This window comes from Sceloporus occidentalis, unplaced genomic scaffold (assembly GCF_023333645.1).
Source record: "Sceloporus occidentalis isolate IW3139 unplaced genomic scaffold, rSceOcc1.0.p SCAF_3, whole genome shotgun sequence".
NCBI classification, from domain to species: Eukaryota; Metazoa; Chordata; class Lepidosauria; order Squamata; family Phrynosomatidae; genus Sceloporus; species Sceloporus occidentalis.
This window is the reverse complement of record NW_028316983.1, coordinates 161,010,737-161,031,710: the sequence shown is the minus strand read 5'-3', so window position 1 is coordinate 161,031,710 and position 20,974 is coordinate 161,010,737. Positions and strand designations below refer to the sequence as shown.

The window sequence follows — 20,974 nt, the reverse complement described above, 5'->3', positions numbered from 1 at the left end:
CATTCTGAAATGACCTTCATGGATGCTTAACAGTCTCCTGATGAACAAACAAACCATCTCTTTCCTCACATTCCATTCCTCTATTCCAGGTAAATTCTCATCATTTTCTTGTTTCTAATCCACAATACAGCAGACAGATGATAAAAAACCAGACAGACTAGAGCCTTATGATGCATTTCTTCCAATCATAATTCTTTTTTCCCCAGTGTCTTTCCTGTTTAACTGAAAACTGGAAAAGAGTACAACATCCCACCCTCTTAACAAATTCTAATGATTATCTAATGAATTACCAATTTTACAAATTAAATAATATTTTTTTCTGAACCATGATAAGGATATTGCACAGTTATAGATTTTGTTATTCTCAACATCTATATATGTGAAAATAGAAACTGGTCTGGACTCACAAGTAGGGTTGCCATCCCCGAGGACCTCCAAACTGAGAAAAATGTAGGACAAGGTTTTAAAATGTAGGACTCTTTTTTAAATTCCCTTGCTAGGAAATTAAAAAAAAAAGGTCCTACATTTTAAAACCTTGTCCAAGGCCTCCCTGAGGCCTGGGAGACAGCGTTCCCCAAGCCCCAGGGAAGGCTTGGAGGGCGCCGCTTCTAAGCCTTCCCTGGGGCCTGGGAGACAGCGTCTCCCAAGCCCCAGTGAGGCCTTGGAGGACTCTGCGATCGCAGAGCCACCTCCAGGGCCTTGCTGGGGGGGGGGGAATCCTGGGGGTGGGGCCAAACCGGGGTGGGACCATGCGGACCCACCCCAAACCGGGAAAGTCCTGCCCCCAGGCGGGATATGGAAAGCCTACTCACAAGCTGCTAGTTTTGAAATCATTAGTATGCTGCAATAAGAAGTTAAGAACTGACTAAGAAAGAAGACTAAACAGAGGATTATTAAAATGAACTAGTGAGAGACCTCCTAAAATGGGGATACCTGTAGCTTAAAAAGTCTGAGGACACGTGACAGCATGCCTTTAAGATAGTAAAATGTTATACTTCTATGAGCTGAGTGGTACATGTTCAGAAATCCTGAGAGAATGAACACAGGATCATGCTAAAAGAGTGTATTATATTGGAGAAAATATATAAACATAAATAGATATCTTACAGTGGAAGATACATTATTAGTATTCAGGAAGAAACTTGTATTATTAGAATCTAATAAGGCAGAAAAAAGCTTTGACTTACTTGAAAGCATTATGAATGGGATAAAGAACAAATTGTTTACTGGTGTGTCAAGACAAAAATAAAATTTAAATTCATGGCTATATAATGTTCAAAGTGTGTGTTACTGATTCAGGCCTTTGTGAATGAAACTCATTATACAAATTCTTTCCAATCTGGGTTGAGGCCTGATTTGGGAATAGAAATCGTTTAGGTGATCTTTTTTGAAGATCTATCTCAGGAAGCAAACTTAACCTGTCAGCTCTGCTACAATTCTCAGTAGTCTTTCACATCATCAGTGATGGTAGGTTTCTTGAATGTGTTGGCACTGTTTTGGGGTGATTCTGTTTGTGTTTTGCTGAAAATTCCCAGGAGATGATAGGATGGATCATTATTCAGGTTTATTTTCATTGACCTTTGAGATTTCTCACCAATCTGTTTTGCTCTCTAAATTCTTCATAAAGCCACTGAGAGTCAGGTCTCATCACTATGCTGATGATATGCAGTTCTATTTTTGTTTTTCAACTACAGTCGCCCCTCTGTTTTTGCGGACTTGGAATCTGCATCCCTCGCCTATTTGCGGGCAGCAAAGAGACGGAGACAAAATGAGGCGCAAGCTGCCATTCAAGGCAATGGGCTTGAATATAGGCAATTTTTCATTTTCGTGGTGTATGTGTGTGTGTCCAGAATGGATCCCCTGTGAAAAAAAGAGGACCAACTGTATTGTCATGGAGGCCCTGAATGTCCTAAATTGTTGTAGTGGTAGACTGGATACAGACTAGCCAAGATTCATTCCAGAGAAGCTGGAGGTTTTATTGATAATATAGACCAGTAATTCCCAAACTCTGGTCTACCAGGTCCCAGAAGCCTAAGTCATCTTGGCCAATGGTCTGGGATTCTGGGAGCCGAAGTCCAAAACATGATAGGCCAGAGTTTGGGAATCCATGATATAGACAATCTCAGCTGGGACTGGGAAAATAGCATGTTGTGATTAAGAGGTGCATTTATCCCAAAGAATCAGGTTTATAGTTTGGGAGAAGCAGCAGTGCTGGAAGCTAGAAGATTCTGTTCACAAAAATATATAGGGTAAAGTCCATCCACCTTTAATTTTAAAGCTGCCTGTAGGTAGCACATCCCATCTACTCAACTGAAATAACTGACAAAAAACAGTCCTTGTGGGAGATGATAGAAGATACAGCCATTGCTGCATTGCTTTTTTAAAAAAAATATTTTTTTTGCATTCCCTTTTAAATGTTGTGATAAAGAGCAGTCATACCATTACATAAATAATTAAAATCATAGAATCATAGAGTTAGAAGATATCACAAGGGCCATCTAATTCAATCCGCTGCCATGCAAGAACTCACAATCGAAGCACTTCTGTTTAAAGACCTCCAAAAAAGGAGAATCCACCACCCTCTGAGGAAATGTGTTCCACTGTCAAACAGCTCTTACTGTTAGGAAGTTCTTCTTATTGTTGAGCTGGAATCTCTTTTCCTATAGTTTGAATTAGCAGTTAGTATATTCAAGTTTTAACATTTCAGTCTGCTTTGCAAACAATACCATAAACCACAGTTTCATCCTGTTTGTAAACTGACATGAAACCACAAGTTGTTTTTTGTTTTGTTTTGTTCCAGACCTAATGAAGAAACTGTAGTTTAAATAAACTAGGACTGAAATACTAAAACTACCTCATGGAGGTGTCAAGGGCCAAATGTTTTGGGTTTAATACCTAATCCTGGGCTGGAACTGAGCCTGTGCTTACACACACATATACACTGATCCAATATAGGGAGAGGCGGGATACTACTACTACTACTACTACTACTAATAATAATAATAATTACACACAGAGAAATATTAGCTTCCTATTAAAATATAGATTTGTTCTTACATTTATTTTGTTAATTTTGTGTACATTCTTTAACAAGAAACCTTGAAAACAGTGAGAAAAAAATACTTATAAGAGACTGTTGTGTTACATTTCCCAAAAGGCAGCATTATAAAGAAAAGGAGTCAGTAAGAATTGCTGATGTTTATCCTGAGGGTATGGTTCTCAATTTAACATAATTTAAAGGAATATTAACATTTACCAAAGAGGCCATAATTTGCAAGTCTACAATGTGAACACTATTCAGTTTAAAAGGAAGACAATTTGGTAAGCAAGCATGAAAGCATGGTATTTTAGTATAAACAATATAAAGGAAGGAAGGGGGTTACCATTTTAAGTAGCAGTGGCGGCAAGCAATGTTTTACATATGTACAGAAAAAATAGTGCTGAATTGAAATGATAGATATGAGTGCAGTCTCACATTGTACAGAGGTACGTGTCATACACCAAGCAGAGAGAAATATATGTGGGAAGAAGAAGAAAGGTAGACTAATTAAGAGTTCACGTCCTTCTCTATCTTTTCCTCATAAACACACATATTCACACACTCTTTATTATACACACAAAGAATCACTAAAAGTGAAAGCCTAACAAATTTCCATTCTTTCTCACAACCAAGTTCCACAATGTTCTATGTTGAACTCAACAGCTGTAATGCAAAGCACAGGCACTCCAGTCCCAAAGGGTTCAACAGTATTTATGCACACTGCACTGCATACTGGATTGCAGCCATTGTTAGCAACAGACAATGAGTGATCAGGAGCCAGAGATATTTGCACCATGAAGAGTTGGAGGCTTCTGCCAAAATTCTAGAACAATCCAACAGAAGTACTGAAGTTTTATATATTAGGACAGTAGAAAATGGTTTCCCAGGGCTGGATCAGTTGAAATGCTGCAGTTTTTGAAGGTGGAATGCTTTTTATTTTTCACATGTTCAATTCAGACAGAGCTCTTTAAAACTAACAATTTGATAGGATGCAATTTGAAGGCAGACACACACAACATACTAAGAAGACTATCATTGTTAGTATTCTATTTTTTAAAAAAACCTAAGGGTCAAACAGTGGCCTGTTACAGACAGCCAAAATAAAGCTGCTTCGAGTCACAGTGGAGGTATGGTGTTTCAATGATGCATGCGTCCTAAGAGTCCAGAGGTCACACCAAAGCCACACTCCAGCCCTAAAGACTGGAACGTGGCTTTGGTGTGGCTTCTGGACTCTTAAGACGTATGCATCATTGAAACACCATACCTCCACTGTGACTCGAAGCAGCTTTATTTTGGCTGTCTGTAACAGGCCTATGTTTAGGTCACAACAGATGTGTAAGCTGAAAGAGGGAGCACCAAAGTAGCCAACACTGTAAATAACTATAGCATAGAACTCTTCCACAGATTACTTACAGATGCCAGGCCCATTATTCTTGGGAATGTGAGGGATGAACATCCATCAGGACTTTGCCCAAATGTTGTATATGGAGTCTGAAACCAAGCCTTCTCATTAGCCCAAATCACATCGCAGAGAGGTAATATAGATGCTCCAAGACCAATGGCAGGGCCATTTACTGCTACAATGATGGGCTTCTTAAACTGAATGAAAGTATTTACAAAATTCCTGAAATAAAATAAATAGCCAATGACAATTCACATTTCAGAAATAATATACTTTAGCCACATCCATTTCAAAACTACAAGTGCTCTGACAAAGTTTTTGTAAATAAAGACTTGCCTAGGCTTACCTAAAACTTTGGTAGGCACAACCACATTTTTTATCCAAGTACAAAAGAAATCTGTATTGGATGACAATCACTTACATGACTCAGAACATTGATTCTTTTACTGGGGGAAATGGAGGAAGAGGTCAAATGGTCAAATGAATGACTGGGGTATAAAACTGCTTCAAACTGTAAACAAGGCTCTAAAACGGAAAAATGTGTTCTTCACAGAAACATCAATTAAGATCTAACTCATACCACATGACAAATTTCTTCTACTATCAAAACACTACTTTATTCCCTATTGGCATATCATTTTTTTGTTGTTGTATATTATTAAACAATTTATTCTTGGTGTGTGTGTATGTGCTTCTTCAACCACACTTTTAAAATCAATTCATCAAGACCCTTCCTACTGCAGAAGTGTTTCACAACCACCCTTGGTAACTTGAACTGGAAGGGCACTCGTAACACACAATTTGGCTGGTACACCTGTTCTTGAAATGAGAGGTCTGATTCTTGTTCTCAAGTCTCCCATATTTTAAAGAATTCAGTTATTGAGTGCAATCAATTTACTACACAGGGCAAAATTGAACATTGTGAAAGCAGATTTCTCTTCGTTCAGTTGAACTTGTCTCCTCTGCAGCCTGTTACAAACTGCTTTGGGGGTCCCTCCAAACCAGTGGAGTGTATTCTGGAGGACGGTGTAAGGGGAAACATTCCCACTTCCTGTTCCATTGGCAGAGGTCAGTCCATCAGTGAGAGGCATTAATCGGATACAACCCAAGAAAACAAATGACCAATTTATATATAATCTTGAAATGTATAATAACACTCTATTATATTATGTATAAACTACTGCCTTTTATTGTTGCACTCATTATTGTTGTTTTATTTTGATTCATTAGTTATTGTGAACAGTCCTAGGACATTAAGAAGCATTATTTTTAAAAAGTCACATAAAGGCTCAGATTTTCAGAGAGACTTCATATGATCTCCCATTTGAAACTATACATTGAGTATCCCTTATCTGGAAATCCTCCAAAATCCAAAATTGTCTACATGGATGGTTTGAGATAGTGACACCTTTGCTGACTAATGGTTCATTGTACACAAACTTCGTTTCATGCACAAAATTATTAAAAATACTGTTTATAAAAATTACCTTAAGACTATGTGTACAAGGTGTATATGAAGCATAAATGAATTTAGTGTGCAGACTTGGTTCCCATCTCCAAAACACCTCATTATGTTTATGTAAGTATTCCAAAATACAAAGAAATAATAACAACAATAATAATAACAACAACAACAACAATAATAATATACCAAGATCAAAACCAAAACCAAAAACTTCTGGTCCCAAGCACTTTGGATAAGGGACACTCAAACTGTACTAGTTTGTTAAATAGAGACTCTCCATCCATGAAAAACTGTGTAACTCTGTTACAGCACCAGGCAGATTAATCAACAATTTTGGATCCAAACTCTTTAAATATAAAATATTATATGAATGGCCAAAAGGAATCTTACATCTTGACGCTTACATGGTCAATACCTGATTCTGAAACTGAACAATTAATAGTCATTGCCAAAATATATTAACAAAAAACAGCATGATGTTGGTTACACTTCCAAAATGCATTGTTTATTAGATCAGTGCTATTCAAAGTGGTGGTCCATGGACTGGTGCAGTTCACAAGAAACCAAATGCTGGTCCCTGGAGAGCCTCCAAGGAAAACAGTTGTAGCCACTGGCGAGGTTCCACTGGCATAACATACTCCATTAAAAATAGTCTCTACTTTTTTTTTAAGCAAATCTTCTTTTGTATTCATTTTTCTCACTTTCCACAACCATTTTGGCAGGAGAAGAGAAATCCCATGATAATTGACTTCAGAATCTGAAGTCATCAAATGTTTTCATTTATCTTTCCTCAACAGGGTAAATATTGTTACAATCTTAAAAGTGCTATTGAAAAGAGGTCTACGGGCGATGGTTAGTCTCTACAGGCAAAATATTTAATTTCGTTCGTTGTGTGAATATTTTCATCCACTAAAGAAGATCAAAGTGGATACAGGAATTATGTTTTTGATTTATGTAACTTGGGAGAAAAATGTATTTATGCAGATAAAAAATAAGTGAAGATACAATTTGTTCAGAGGAAAATAGCTGTTGGTTTAACAAGCAATGCATTTACAATGACAAATATATTTTATACTACAAATAAATACAAGAACTAATAAAGAAGGCAATTCACCTGAAAATATATAATTAATTATAATAATGTTCTCCTTTAAGCAACAGATTTTTATACCCTCTACTGAATTTAATTTTAAAGTTAAAGGAGTAGGATGAACTCTGGTCTTCAGAAGACATAGTTTCAAATTCCCTCCCCTTGTGAAGAAACAGAGAACACAAGGGACCAAAGTACAATGAATTTTCACAACAACCCCCTACAATTTTGCTATCATGTCTGTTATCTATTAAAAGCAAAAAACAACTTCTGAAAAGCAAAGTCATAATGCATAATTTTTGGGGGAGAGGGATCAATCCTGAAATCTTTTAACACAGGGGCAGTTTTAAAATAGTCTATAGAATCTGCCTTCTGGAAATCTTGCTTCCTGTATTGTTGTTAACTGCCCTTGAGTTGATCTCCCCTATATTAGGGGAATAAAAAATTCATAATAATCAAACTGGAAGTTTTAGAATTTTAACACTCTCCAGAATTTACAGAATTGCTTGAAAGGTATACTGCTGATCCAAGTATTAAAAGCATAGATTCTTTTGAGACACAGGTTGAGACTCCCTTATCCAGAATTCTGAAATACTCCAAAACATTTTTCCTGGGTGGCTGAGATAGTGACACCTTTGCTTTCTGATGTTTCAGTGTACACAACCTTTGTTTCATGCACAAAATTATTAAAAATATTGTGTATAAAATTACCTTCAGGCTATGTATATACGGTGTATATGAAATATAAATGAATTTCATGTTTAGACTTGGGTCCCACCTCCAAGATCTCTCATTATGTATATGTAAATATTACAAAATCCATAATAATAATAATAATAATCCAAAAAAAAACAAAAAACTGGAAATCAAGCATTTCAGGTAAGGGAGCCTCAACCTGTGCCTATTTTCCTTTGATAAATCTGTAATGGTTCTCAAAAAGAATAAGGAAACTTTTACAACATCTCCATATTGACCATTTAATTTAATATCACTGTTCCAAATGTGAGCAGAATTATCAGTTTTGATATCACAGCTGATAATTCAAAAAGTTATTGCATAAAGGATATGGCTTCCTGAGCTCACATTTCATTATGCAAAGTTACAAAAATAAATGAACAAACCTAATAGCATCTGCCATCTTAGTACTTTCCCTTTTTCTATCATCTGTCAAACGTCGAATAAAATAAATGAAGTCAAGGCCACAGCAGAAAACACTGCCAACTGCACTGAGGAGTACAAGTTTACTGTCATCAGCTGCTGCTGTGCTCAGTGCACTTTGGACTTCTTTCATTACCTGGAATTAAGACATATTAAACACATGAAAATAGAACATTGCAGAACACTGTATTCAAGGATTTTGCATTCACACAGCATTTCTGTGGTCTGAACAGCAGGTGGCATATGCAACCAGTCCAGAAAAAATCTAAATTTAGGATAAAATTCATTTCCAAGTTCCCTTTTTCATCCAGAAAGGAAAACATCCTGAACATCAACAGCACAAACCTTTGCATTTTACTCTGGAGAAAGCCAATGGACTTGACTGCTAGGTAAATGTGTGTAAGATTGGGGAATTCTTAAGATTCATTTTGAGGACAGAGTGAAAGTCTTAATTGTTAGCATAAATGACACCTTACAAATTATTAAAATGGAGAACAAAAAATATGGCCTGTTACAGACTGCCAAAATAAAGCTGCTTCGGGTCTCTTTGGAGGTATGCTGTTTAAATGATGCATGCATCCTAAGAATCCGGAAGCTGCATCAAAGCTGCACTCCAGTGCTTAGGAATGGAGTGTGGCTTTGGCGCGACCTCCGGACTCTTAGGACCCATGCATCATTTAAATAGCATACCTGCAAAGAGACCCGAAGCAGCTTTATTTTGGCAGTCTGTAACAGGCCAAAAGATACACAAAAGCAACAAATAAAACTGTTTAAAATCTTCATTTGTGTTAATTTCAGTTCCATTAACTTTAATGTCTAAAATATTAGATTTTCAGATTAGTCCCAATTACAATAGAACTGCTAAATCAATGAGAACTTGATGAGTCAAGATATGTAAATTTCATTGATTCAATGAGTCTACCCAGGACTAACAAATGAATTACGTTTTAATTTTGAAAACTAACGGTTTGTAATACTGATGTGCTTTTGTCCTTCTTTTCTTTTTCTTTTCTAATTTAGACTCTACATCTAACATGAAGCCTTATGAAGAGAATACTAAATATAATAAAGCTAAAAATAATACCTTTCATATTCTTTTGGCCTATGATCTTTACTTCCACAACTCCAGCACTTTCAGCCACTTCTGTTATTTCCAAATCCAGACATTCATTTTTCCTTGCTGATTTTTAAGCCTAAAACATTTTCTCCTGAAAATACATAGGATGGTACACCTGAGCCTTCCCTCAAATCCCTCCCCAAATTTTTCCAGCATTAAATGCATTACTGCATTTAATTAAATGCATTATTAAACGCATTACGTGTTTATTCAAATTAATCCTAATCTGTCTTTTCCAATTTTAGGTGAGAATTGAGAAAAGTTACTCTTTGGACTAAAGTTCCATCCTCCAAACCCCAAGTAACATGGCTAGAGAATTCTGGGCACTGTAGTTTTAAAAAGTATGTCTTCTAAGCACTGTTTCAAATTTAGATAGAAAAACCAGACAGGATCTGTCTTTTTGCTTATGGGCCACTGTAAATTGCCTTCTCAAACTGACAGCATTGCATAAATAATCCATAATGCTAGCAGCAGCAGCAGCAACACATACACAACTCTTCCTCAATCACAAGTAACCAAATGGTTCTAACCTCAGGATTTAATGAATTGTTCTCCGACGATTTCGTTGACAATAAAATGTGTGTGAAGCCATCTTGCTTCCTGACAACAATGTCTCTATACCGATAAGCACTTTCTGTTTGCCTCACACTGAATCGTAGCCTTTTGTCAAAAGGCTGGTCCCTTCTTTCATCAATAAATCTTCGTTTGCTGGCTGTTACTCCTGTTACAGATGTCTGTATGTTGGTACCATTCGTTGTCAATGCTTCCATAAAGGTTGATGTACCTGTGAAAAGTTTCAAAGTTGCTTTGATATCAACTTTATTATTAGTTTAGCACATAAAATCCCAATTACCATGGAAAACAGGCCAATGTCAAAATACCATGACAACCAAAAAAACATTGGTTGCAACCACCCAGAAATGCAGCTTTTGGGAGACAATTTTGGAATAGGGGTAGGTATGGGAAAATGGCTGTCAAGCTGCCACAGCAAGGGAACGGGAAGAGGTACATCAGAAGTTATTATCAGTGACATTCTGTAGTATTCATTGCTACAGCAACAACAAAGTAAAATACAGTGAGCTCTTCCCACCCATGGGAGTTTAGTTCCAGCAGGCCCCACCATGGAAGGGGAAAAACATGCGACCTCAAGGCCATATTAATCAATGGGCAGCAATATGCACATGCTCATGTCAGTGCACCTGCAGGCACACGTTGCCATTGACTAAGATGGGATGGGGTGATCTGCAAGAGATTTAGTCAAAGATGGCAGGCTCACTGTATTTAAAAGAATCAGAAATACAGCTGTCCCTTGTTATCCATGGGAATCCATTCTACCCCCCTCTCCACAGATAGCAAAAAAAAATGTAGGACCCCATGTCCTGTTCTTTCCTATGGATGAGCAATGTGCATTTGGCCACACTCAAATCCATGGTTGGCAAGCCCAGGAATAAGAGCCCACTGTATTAAATTTATCACTTTCATTGGCAGATCAGGGAATAGGGAATTAAGCTTGTGCTGGATGGGGTCACATTCCCCCTGAAATCTAAGGTTCAGTGCTTGGGGGTGGTGCTGGAAGCCCAGGTTTCAGTTGTGTCCAGGAGTGCATTTGCACACTTAAAACTAGTGCACCAGCTCACTCGTTTCTTGAGAAATCATATCTAGCTACAGTGAGACATGCCTTGATTACACCCCATTTGGACTACTGTAACATCCTCTATGTAGAGCTGCCTTTGGAAATTGTTTGGAAAATTCAGTGGGTCCAAAATGCTGTGGCCATGCGGCTGACTGGGGCTGGGTATAGGGATCATGTAACCCCTCTCTGTTGAAATAGTTACACTGGCTACTGGTCCATTTCCAGGCAGAATTGAAAGAGTTGGCTTGAATCCAGACTATTTGAAAGACTGTATCTCCTTATGTTAACAGCATATGCCTTATGATCTGTATTTTAACTTTTGGATTATGGACTTTTATTTATATTGTGTATTTAAAGTGTTATGTGTTGCCCTTGGGTCCCACAACAGGAGAAAGGTGGAATATAAATTAAATAAATAAATAAATATAAATGAATGTATCTGTTATCTTTATGCACCTGGATAATTTTATATAATCTACCCTTGCCCACCTTCAACAAGAAACTAATAGAACCAGTCATCCTCAGAGACAGTATACTTTGGAACACCACTTGCTGGAAGATATCTACAGCAGAGAAGGCTAACCTTCATGACATCTTTGTGAAAAAGTTGGCCTTTGTTGAAAGGAAGATTTTGGAATACAAAGATTTTGGTCTGATCTAGCAGGATCCAGGATGTTGGAAGGGTTCGATTAGTTTTACCACTGCTTTTTGGCCTGGTTCTTCTGCAAAGAAGTGGGGCATGTGGTGTGTAAATGCCACACCCAATGCAGCCCAGAGCCGACGCTTGGCCCGCCTGTTTCAGGCCTAAGATAAGTAAGAAGAAGGGCCCTCCCTCCAGTCCATCTGCCATGGTCCAGGCATCAGAGGGAGAGAAGATCTGCTGGACTTTCCCCCTTCCCCACTGCCATTCCCTTCTCCTTTTGTGTCTTGTCTCTTTAGATTGTAAACCTGAGGGCAGGGAAATGTCCAAGTAACAATTTGTAAGCCGCTCTGATAGCCTTTTGGCTGAAGAGTGGGGTATAAGATTATTATTATTATTATTATTATTATTATTATTATTATTATTATTATTATTATTAAGATGAAATAAAATATTGCTTTCTGTTATTCAAAACTGAAAGTTGTGGTATCTATCCATAAGCAAGAGATTGGATTTTAAGAAAATAGGCCACTGAAGTACAGGATAGGCTTATAAAAACACGAAAGTCCTCCAAGCAGAGTGCCTTTAATAACATGCCCCGATACTATGAAGTTTTGGCAAATGCCAGTACCAGCTAAGCACTGTGCTTTCAATGGCTCTTCTTGCATGTACCAATATGCACTGTGTACTGCCTTGAGGTCTACAATGCAATCAAGCAGGCTCTAGTAATTATCCCATACTGTACATGGTGAGCTGGTTTTTCATTTTCAGAAAGCTGGTGTTTTACTTTTTGTGAGAAACATAGAATCTAAGGTTCATATTACACAGAGAAGCTTAAGTACTGTTTATTTTTACCCAAAGTCACAAAATTCCTTAATTCTGAAACAGACTAGATATGTAAATTCAACAGCTTTGTTTTCCATCAACCTGAACCTGGAACAATCCACACAACAAGTTTCATTTTTTTCACATATCTGTTCAGGTATGCAATGGACATTTAAGCTATACTAAAAATCCACCGATCATTACACATCCTGTCATGACTCCATGCTCTAGAACTCACTACCTAAGCTAATCAGCCAAGCCCTCTGGTACAACTGCATCTGCTCAGACATGCAAGAAAGAAAGTGAAAACTCAGAGATTTATAGCATGCATTTCTCGAACTGCAATATCCACCCAATGAGGTAAAAATAAGCACACAAACAAACCATAACACAAGGCAACAAGGCAAGAGCAATAATCTACTATGAGACAGACAAAAAATAGAAAATGACACAGCACTGAATGTTATCCACAGCTCCCAGCTGAGACAACTCAAATCCTTTACCAGTTAGTTACAACCAATTCTGGAGAATAATACTACCCTTTCACAGGCTCTGGGTGGCAGGTCTTTACTTGCTTACACACAGCCCCCCACCACCACCACTACTCACCTAACAGGAACTGAGTAAGACAACCTGCTGACCATAGTAGAAAACATGATTTACTGAGGCTATAGAAGTCATTAAAAAAAAAAAAAGTAAAGTTATGCCTTCTTATGCTACAACTGTGATGTTGTTATGGTTGAAAGGAGGCAATACAAGTAACTAGTTGATTGTAACTTATTACTTTCAAGCTGTTCCTGAGGGCAGAAACAAATATTTGGATATTTATTATTTCTTCTATTACATGTTCAAAATTCTTCAACAAGATGTGTGCCAAACCTCTCACTTTCCTTTAGAGAATATATAAAAGGAGGTACTATTTGTGTTAAATCAATAAAAGTCTGTATAATAAAATTGTCTTTGTAAAGGCATCTAGAAACACAGACTTTACTTCTTCCTGCAATTTTATCCAACAAATATTTAATGAAGGAAGAATAAAGTCTACATTAAACAGCTATCTAAGCATATTCATTTAAATGTTGCTGTCAGGCAACAGAGAGCACATGATAGAAACTCTGGCAGTTTTGAATCTGAATGGCCGTGATACAGTAGGGGTATACACACAAGCTCCACTGTTTCTCAGTATTTCTCTTATCAAGCCTTCCCACCACCACAAATTTCCAAGTGTCCACTAACTCACCTGCCCAATGAATAAGCCAACTAGTCAACCAGCCTCCCGGGCCTTATGATTTCTCATCCCCCGTTCCCCAAAAGTGATTATTTTATGGTAATCGAATTAGGTGGTAAGTATCTGGGGTAGGGCAAGTCCTGCATTATAATATATTAAAAATTAGTCACTATACAATGAATACACATAGCAAAATTTCTCATACAAATCCATCGGTTTAAGAACAATAATGGGAAACAGTTTTACCTTTTCTAAAACAGTATTTTATTCTTCCAGTTGGAGACCAAAACCAAACAGTAAAGTAAGCAATACACATGCAATATTTTGCATGTACAGTATGCCTACCCCATCTGTGGGCTTGCTATCCGTGGATATGAGCATCCGCAGATGGCAAGCCCTACTGACTTCAATGGATGCGTGTGCATGAACCCCCCCCCCACATACACATTAAATACTGCATGTGAGGTCCCATAGTTTTTGCCATCTGTGTGGGAGACTACTGATAAGAAGGGCCAACTGTATCAGCCTTGTGACTGTTACCATATAACATATGAACTCTTTAACTTTTAAAAAATAATTATCTTTTATTAGTTTAAAATCACATAAAATATTACAAAAGTCCATCAAACAAACAAACATCCATACATCTATACAAACTTCCCTTCATTCATCTGATTGCATAGGACTCAATTTCCTCTATTTTTGACTTCTGATTTGATACACATTTTTTGTTATTTTGATGTCTCTTCAGTATACTACTTAGAAAATTTAGTGATATGAATATCACATGTTATCTGTCCTTTACTTCATAGCTTTAGCCCTGTTATTTCTTCCCCGTTTCGACAAAATTCCACAACTGAGACCAGTTCTCCCTCCCCTCTATTGCTTTGTGATTCAGCCAACTTCCTAATTTGTCTAATTTGATCATGTACACTGACTTAAACAGCCATTTTTCTACTGCTGGAAGTTGTTTTCCATTTTTGGGCCAATAATAGTCTGGCTTTAGTTACTATATATAAGAATACTTCCCAATGTTTCTTTTCATTGTTTTTATATATCCTGTTACTCATTTTCATTTGGAATTTAATTTTTATACCTTACTTATTATGTGTATTTTCCTCTAATTTTCACCCCATTTTAGGACAAGTCCACCACAAGTGGAACCAAGAACCAGTCATTTGTTGACACTTCCAACATTTGCTTTCATCTGATTTATAAATCTTTTGACATTTTTAATGGTGTCAAATACCAATGCCGAGCCATTTCTTTCAGGTCTTGGCAAATCGTATCTTGGTTTTGTTTTGTTTTTGTTGTTGTTAGAATATATCCGCTTTCAAGATCAATTTCTTCTTTTATATCTAAAGCCAATTTTTACATTGTATCTTGAATTTAATTCTTGTTCCCTCTATCTTGTTAACAATAATCTATACTTTTTGGGTTAAGTTTTGTTTTTTTAATTGATAAGAATTTTATCCATAATTTCTCTCATTCTCAAATCCTTCCAAATTTAAGTCAATTTTGTATCTTTTTTTAGTTGTGTATAGGGCAACCAATGTATTTAGTTGTGTATAGGGCAACCAATGTTAATTTTTAAATATTTTTAAAAATCTTTTACTCAGGGCCACACAGCAGACAAGCAAGAAAAAGCAGCTCAATCCTGGGTTTTCTGAAAGCAGGTCAAAGCCACACTATCTATATGGCCTGGTTCCAAGATGGGCCAAACAACCATGCACTGTCCGCACCATGTGGCTTCAAGCCGTGTTGTGTGGTTGTTGTTTTTTGTCATCTCCTCACCATGCATGTGCACCATCTCACCAACACCACGTATGACCTCCAATTACTTTCCTCTTCCTGCCCAGATGCCATCCCATTGGATGCCTGTTCGTATGATCGGTTGCACTGTTGCATGTGTGATGCACTGCCTGTACAGTGCATCGATATGCCAAGTGATACACTGGCAAAGTACCACTATGGAGGCCCCCACACATGCTTCCTTCATCTCCCTTCACCCCATGCTCCCCTGTTGGACTGTCTGGTTTGTGTATGTTGCTGCATTCCTGTACTGGTGGCCGGGTTGTTTATATGCCAGTGTGATGAAGCACATTTTCTGGTCCAAGTTGGAGCATCCCTGTTTCGTTTTGCTCCAGTTTTTAGCCATAGAACAGTACTTTGTTTCACCTTCCACCCAGTTTCGTCTTGTGCATCATCTAAACAGCCCACCTTCAAAGTGGTTAGAAGCTGCTTTATTTGGCCAGTGCAGACTACCTAACATATCTTTAAACGTTAGTCTAAGGATTTCCTTAGGCTAAGGATGACTAAGGATTTCCATTTTACCTGAAAAGCTACTTAAGGGGAAATCCAACTTGGCATCCTCATATAAAAGTTCTTTTTTTGAATCATCTAATTTCTCAATGAGGATTTCCTTATGTAATGTTTTTGAATTCCTTTGGACTTTTACCTTTTCCATACTAAAAGTATACGTGCCATCCAAAGAGCAAACTGAATCCTTCTAACATTAATAATCTCTCATTATCTAATAATATCCAATCTGGTATCCAAGTAAGTGTACTGGCCTGATAATATGCATTTTCAAGTGCAGGAATAGGATGACCAGTTATTTAAAAATCAGAAAATCCAAACACAGTTTACTATTCACTAAGATTTTGGGAGAATGCCATTAATAAAGTGAACAACTGGACTCTGGGAATACAGAATGTTCTAAACAACTATTGTGAAGAAAAAGTTGCTGTCTGGGAGCAGGTTTTTCAGTTTAAAAAAAATAAACCAAGCCACCCATCCTGTAGAAGAAAGTGACCAATCATGGCTTAAAACAGATGAGTATTTAGTTTGAAATATGGCTTTAATGTAGGGTTGCCATTAGTCAGGGCCTCCAAACCAGGACAAATGTAGGACAAAATTTTCAAATGTAGGACCTATTTTTTTTTGGGTCCTACATTTGAAAAAGAGCCTCGCTGAGGGGAGGATTCCTCCCTTTCCCGGCCTCTGTGGAGGCTTGGCCTTCACAGAGGCCTGGAAAGAGGGAAGACAGCCAGGCCACCTCCCTCGGCGGCGGAGGCTAAGCAGGGAAGGGGCCTCGCTCATGCGAGGCTCCTTTCCCTGCCTGGTGTCTGTCGCAGGGGGGTGTCCCGGGGGCGGGGCCAAAGCGGGGCGGGACCGTGCGGACCCGCCCCAAACCGGGAAAGTCCCGCCCCCAGGCGGGATATGGCATCCCTACTTTAATGTCCATATTTTTTTAAAACCAGTATTTTCCAGCTGACCTTTCTGCATTAATGGGAACTTGAAGACTTCTAACATTCCTCCCAACTGAAGGAATAAAATGTTACTAAAGTAGTACACAAAGTGTTTTTATGACATTCAAATGTGATGTAGTATCCTTCATCACACTATGTTTTAAGACGTTTGGCTGTCGTTAGCTGATTTGTGAGGGAAAAAAGGGTGGCAAAAAATTGCCATACTTTACATTCTAAAGCTATAAAAGAAATAACAATATGACTCAGTATTTGAGCTTCTCCAAAATGTTAATCTCCTGGAAGTCAATTATAGTTGAATTAAGTAAAAACAAAAAAACCTGGTGCAAGTTGGCTCCAGGTAGTACCACAACTTTGCTTCCAAAACACGCAGTTGAATATATATTATGTATAGTATCCACTTACAGCCAGCTGTTCAGGGAAAAATAAACTGTCACATTGGTAATGCACAGGGACATTAATAACCTACCTACAGAACAATGATTGCACAACATTGTAATTCTAAACAATGGAAAGCAACAGCAAAACCACGTGATGAATGAATTTAAAATAAATCAAGAATGAGGTCAAGAAGCCAAGATGACTGCACACTCTAATATGAATTCACTTTTTTAAAATGCGGGGACTGAATAATGCACATGCTGTTAATATTTATGGGTAGTGCTAGCATATACATGCTCCACTTGGAAATTTTAGTTGGAAAGGATTTCAGGTTTTGTATGTATAGTGCAGATTTTAGAAATGACTCAGGTTAAGACAGACAGATACCAAGATCAAACTACGTATCTGTTTTTGGGAACATTTTACAGAACCAACTGTCTATAGCAAATTTTGAATATTGAACAAAAAGGAAAAACATGAATCAGGAACAGGACAAAACTCAAGTTACAAGTGTGATTAAATGGCACAAAGAAATCAAATTTAGTTATGATCAGAGCAGTGCTATACAATTTGTGACAACTGTGGATATGAAAAACAATATACACAGTGTGTAACAAACTCGAAGCAATACTGGCAATCTTTGCCAGGGAAAAAATGCCAGGCTCAAATTTAGTCGTTATTTTTCAAAACATCAGGAGCAGCTTCAAAACAACTCCACTTGGTTATAAACAGGCCAATAGTTAATATGGTGTGTGTGTGTTTAAGAATATACTACATTTATAAGAAAATAGGAAGTAAAGAATACTTTAAAGATGATACTGGAAATTCAAAGCAAATACTCTGAAATGTACAGTTACAGAAGCTAAAACAAACAGTATTTCCAGTGATATGGAGGAAGAGAATAAAGATAGAAATGGAACAAGAAAATAAAATGAAGACAGATTGCATACTGAAGGGGGAAAAAAAAAAAGAAAACTGGAAAGTGGGGGACAAAAGCAGAAAAAGCTAGGTCCCACTACATCACACTGATTGTCATAAGAGCACAGTTTCCAGAATTGCTCCCTGTACGGTTATGGCCAGAGACAGTTTGTTGTAGTGGTTTGAGCATTGGGCTATGACTCCGGATTCCAGGTTTTGAATAGCCACTCTGCCATGGAAACCTATTGGGTGATCGTTGGCAAGTCACACTCTCTCAACTTCAGAGGAAGAGAAAGGCAACCCCCCCCCCCCCCAAAAAAAAATCATGCCAAGAAAATTCCATTTTAAGTTCACCTTAGGGCTGCCATAGGTTAGAAATGACTTGAAGGCACACAACAACAACAACAACAGCAATAACAACAACAAAGTAAAAGTAAAAGAAACTGACTGTAATTTATGATCAGTGTGTATGTATGGCGCTATAACATGAAAAATACTGGGGTAGGAGTGTAAAAAAAAAAACCTGCACAAAACCAAATGCAATAGAGAGACTGTTCACTTTTGAACAACATTCACATGCTCTTTTATTTTCAGGTAGGAACAAACCTATGCTAACTGCTAAAAAGAATACTTGGTTGGGAATTTACTATATTCTGTTACCATTCCCTCCTCAATAAAGTGGGATTGAATTCAGAAAGATGGACTGTATGAGATCCTCTAGATGACATTCCCTGAAGAAATTTTTTATCTTATTGGGAGCTGCCTTGATTCCCACGTTGTTACATAAAAACAACCTAAAATTTACAGCTACGTGCTTATGGAGATTTTAATTATTCTATTTTGCTTCGTATATGTTCCTATGTACAGCTATGCAAAGGGATGTCTAAAACATTTCAGGAACAAGGTTAACTTTCTGTACCTTGCACTGTGCTCTTAGGAAGGAGAAAGTCTGAGCAAGTTAAGTAGGGAGAAACCACCTTGTGCAGCACAGATACCACCACTTTTAATCATATTATATCTGAAATACTGCTTACAAAAATATCCATTATGCAAGTTAAGTGTAAATTTATGAGAAATTTGCACCTTCAGTTACCTACTTTATAATAAAAATAATAAAATGTATATTTTATTTGCCAAGACTGACACGCATCTAAAGTAGCTGGTTTGCCTCTGATTTCACATGCTCTCCCCTCCCCTTTTCAAAACACACAAACACAAGCACAGAATAATTGGACTGAAGCCTTACATGAATATTGAATGTACCATGAAACCTAAGTTATAATCACATTAATCTGTCCTAATTGGCTGAAGAAGTGTACAAATTTACCAAACTATAATTTATGTATATAGATTTGACATGAATTATAATGGCTTGGGGTCAGGAAGTGGGGGTAGGGAGAAAATTTGTGTCCCATGTTTTTGATCTCCATTGTCATTGTAGCACTGAATGATTTTCATTTGCCAGAAGGAAAGCATTTTGGGTACTCCTAAGGCCATTGAAGTTCCAGCTCTCAGAAAGACAGTACCACTGTTTGCTCCTCAAATACCTGTGTTGCCTGCATGCTCATCTGCATGCTTGAACTAATGCTGGGACCTTACTGAACCATGTACAACACCTCTAAACATATTTGCTGTATTGATCTGATTATAGCTGATTAATCTTATATCTGGGTTACAATCTTATACCATATATACTACACTCATCCCTCCACATTAGCTGGAGTTAGGGGCACAGGACCCCCATGAATGTAGAAAACCTGCAAATAACAAAAACACTATGAAATAATGCCTCTCTAGGAATCTCTAGGTCCTCCAGTGGAACTCTGTGGTCAACATCTGCCAGACACTGACTACAGAATTGCCCTGGAGGAGCTACAAATGCCTAGTGGAGTGTTCTCTCTAGGAATCTGTAGGTCCTTCAGTGCGACTTTTTGGTTAAAGTTGGCCACAGAGTTACACTGGAGGACCTATATATTCCTAGAGAGAACATATTAATAAAATCTGTGAATAATCAAATCTGCAAAAGTCAAAGCCACAAATGTGGAGGGATGAGTGTATATTCTTGGAAGTACTATTTTATATTAGTACCTCATACCATCTTGATTCACATAAGTCACTATATGTGCAGATACATATATGTTATATGTCACAGCAGTGATTCAAGAATGACAAAATTAAAATAAGATTACGGCTGAAATCTTTCATCGGCTATGTAATCATGAGCTCATGGTTATACTCTGTGTCCTGATCCAACCTCCAAACCTATCTTAAAATCAAGGCAGCTATACTGAGGGACGAATTCTGCAGCATGGTTGATCAAGGCACTGAAAGATGACGCGTCCAGTCCCATTCTGCCAATGAGCCATAATGAAGTCCCTGGCGGGTCCTGCTATGTGTCACACCACGGCTCTTTGGCAAAAGGGTACTGGAGCCATCCTCCTTTTGCTCCCAGCTTGCCAGTGCTGCAGAACTCCATCTCTTAGTACAGCTCTCTGGATTTTAAGTTGGGTTTGGAAAGCTTTTATGGTTGTGACAACAGAGTCACCATTGTAAATATGAATACTAAGGGGTTAGGAGGTAGTCAGGCCAGCTAATGTCATTGTAACCTCCTAACATGATGCCAGCTGAAATGTATTCAGAAAGATTTAAAGAGCATGCAGAATCTTTTTCTTTGCTTCATTCTCAAGGTATTATTGAAGCCCTATCTTATGTCAATTTTAAAATAAGAGGAGCTATAAAATGTTCCATGGATGGACAACTCAATGCAAAATGTGCATTGATCCCTCTTTTTTCAAAATCTGTAAAGCA

The 20,974-nt window shown here is 37.7% G+C and overlaps 1 protein-coding gene across 1 annotated transcript in view; it reads right to left on the bottom strand.

Annotated features, from left to right (window-relative positions):
* The window catches only part of CDYL (chromodomain Y like), a 157,349-nt gene that overhangs the window by 12,988 nt on the left and 123,387 nt on the right, over positions 1-20,974 (bottom strand). The window contains exons 3-5 of the mRNA XM_089516676.1: positions 9,803-10,056; positions 8,119-8,291; positions 4,454-4,664 (exon numbers count right to left, since the gene is read on the bottom strand). Coding sequence (XP_089372802.1) covers positions 4,454-4,664; positions 8,119-8,291; positions 9,803-10,056 — 638 coding nt within the window. The remainder of the gene's footprint in view (positions 1-4,453; positions 4,665-8,118; positions 8,292-9,802; positions 10,057-20,974) is intronic.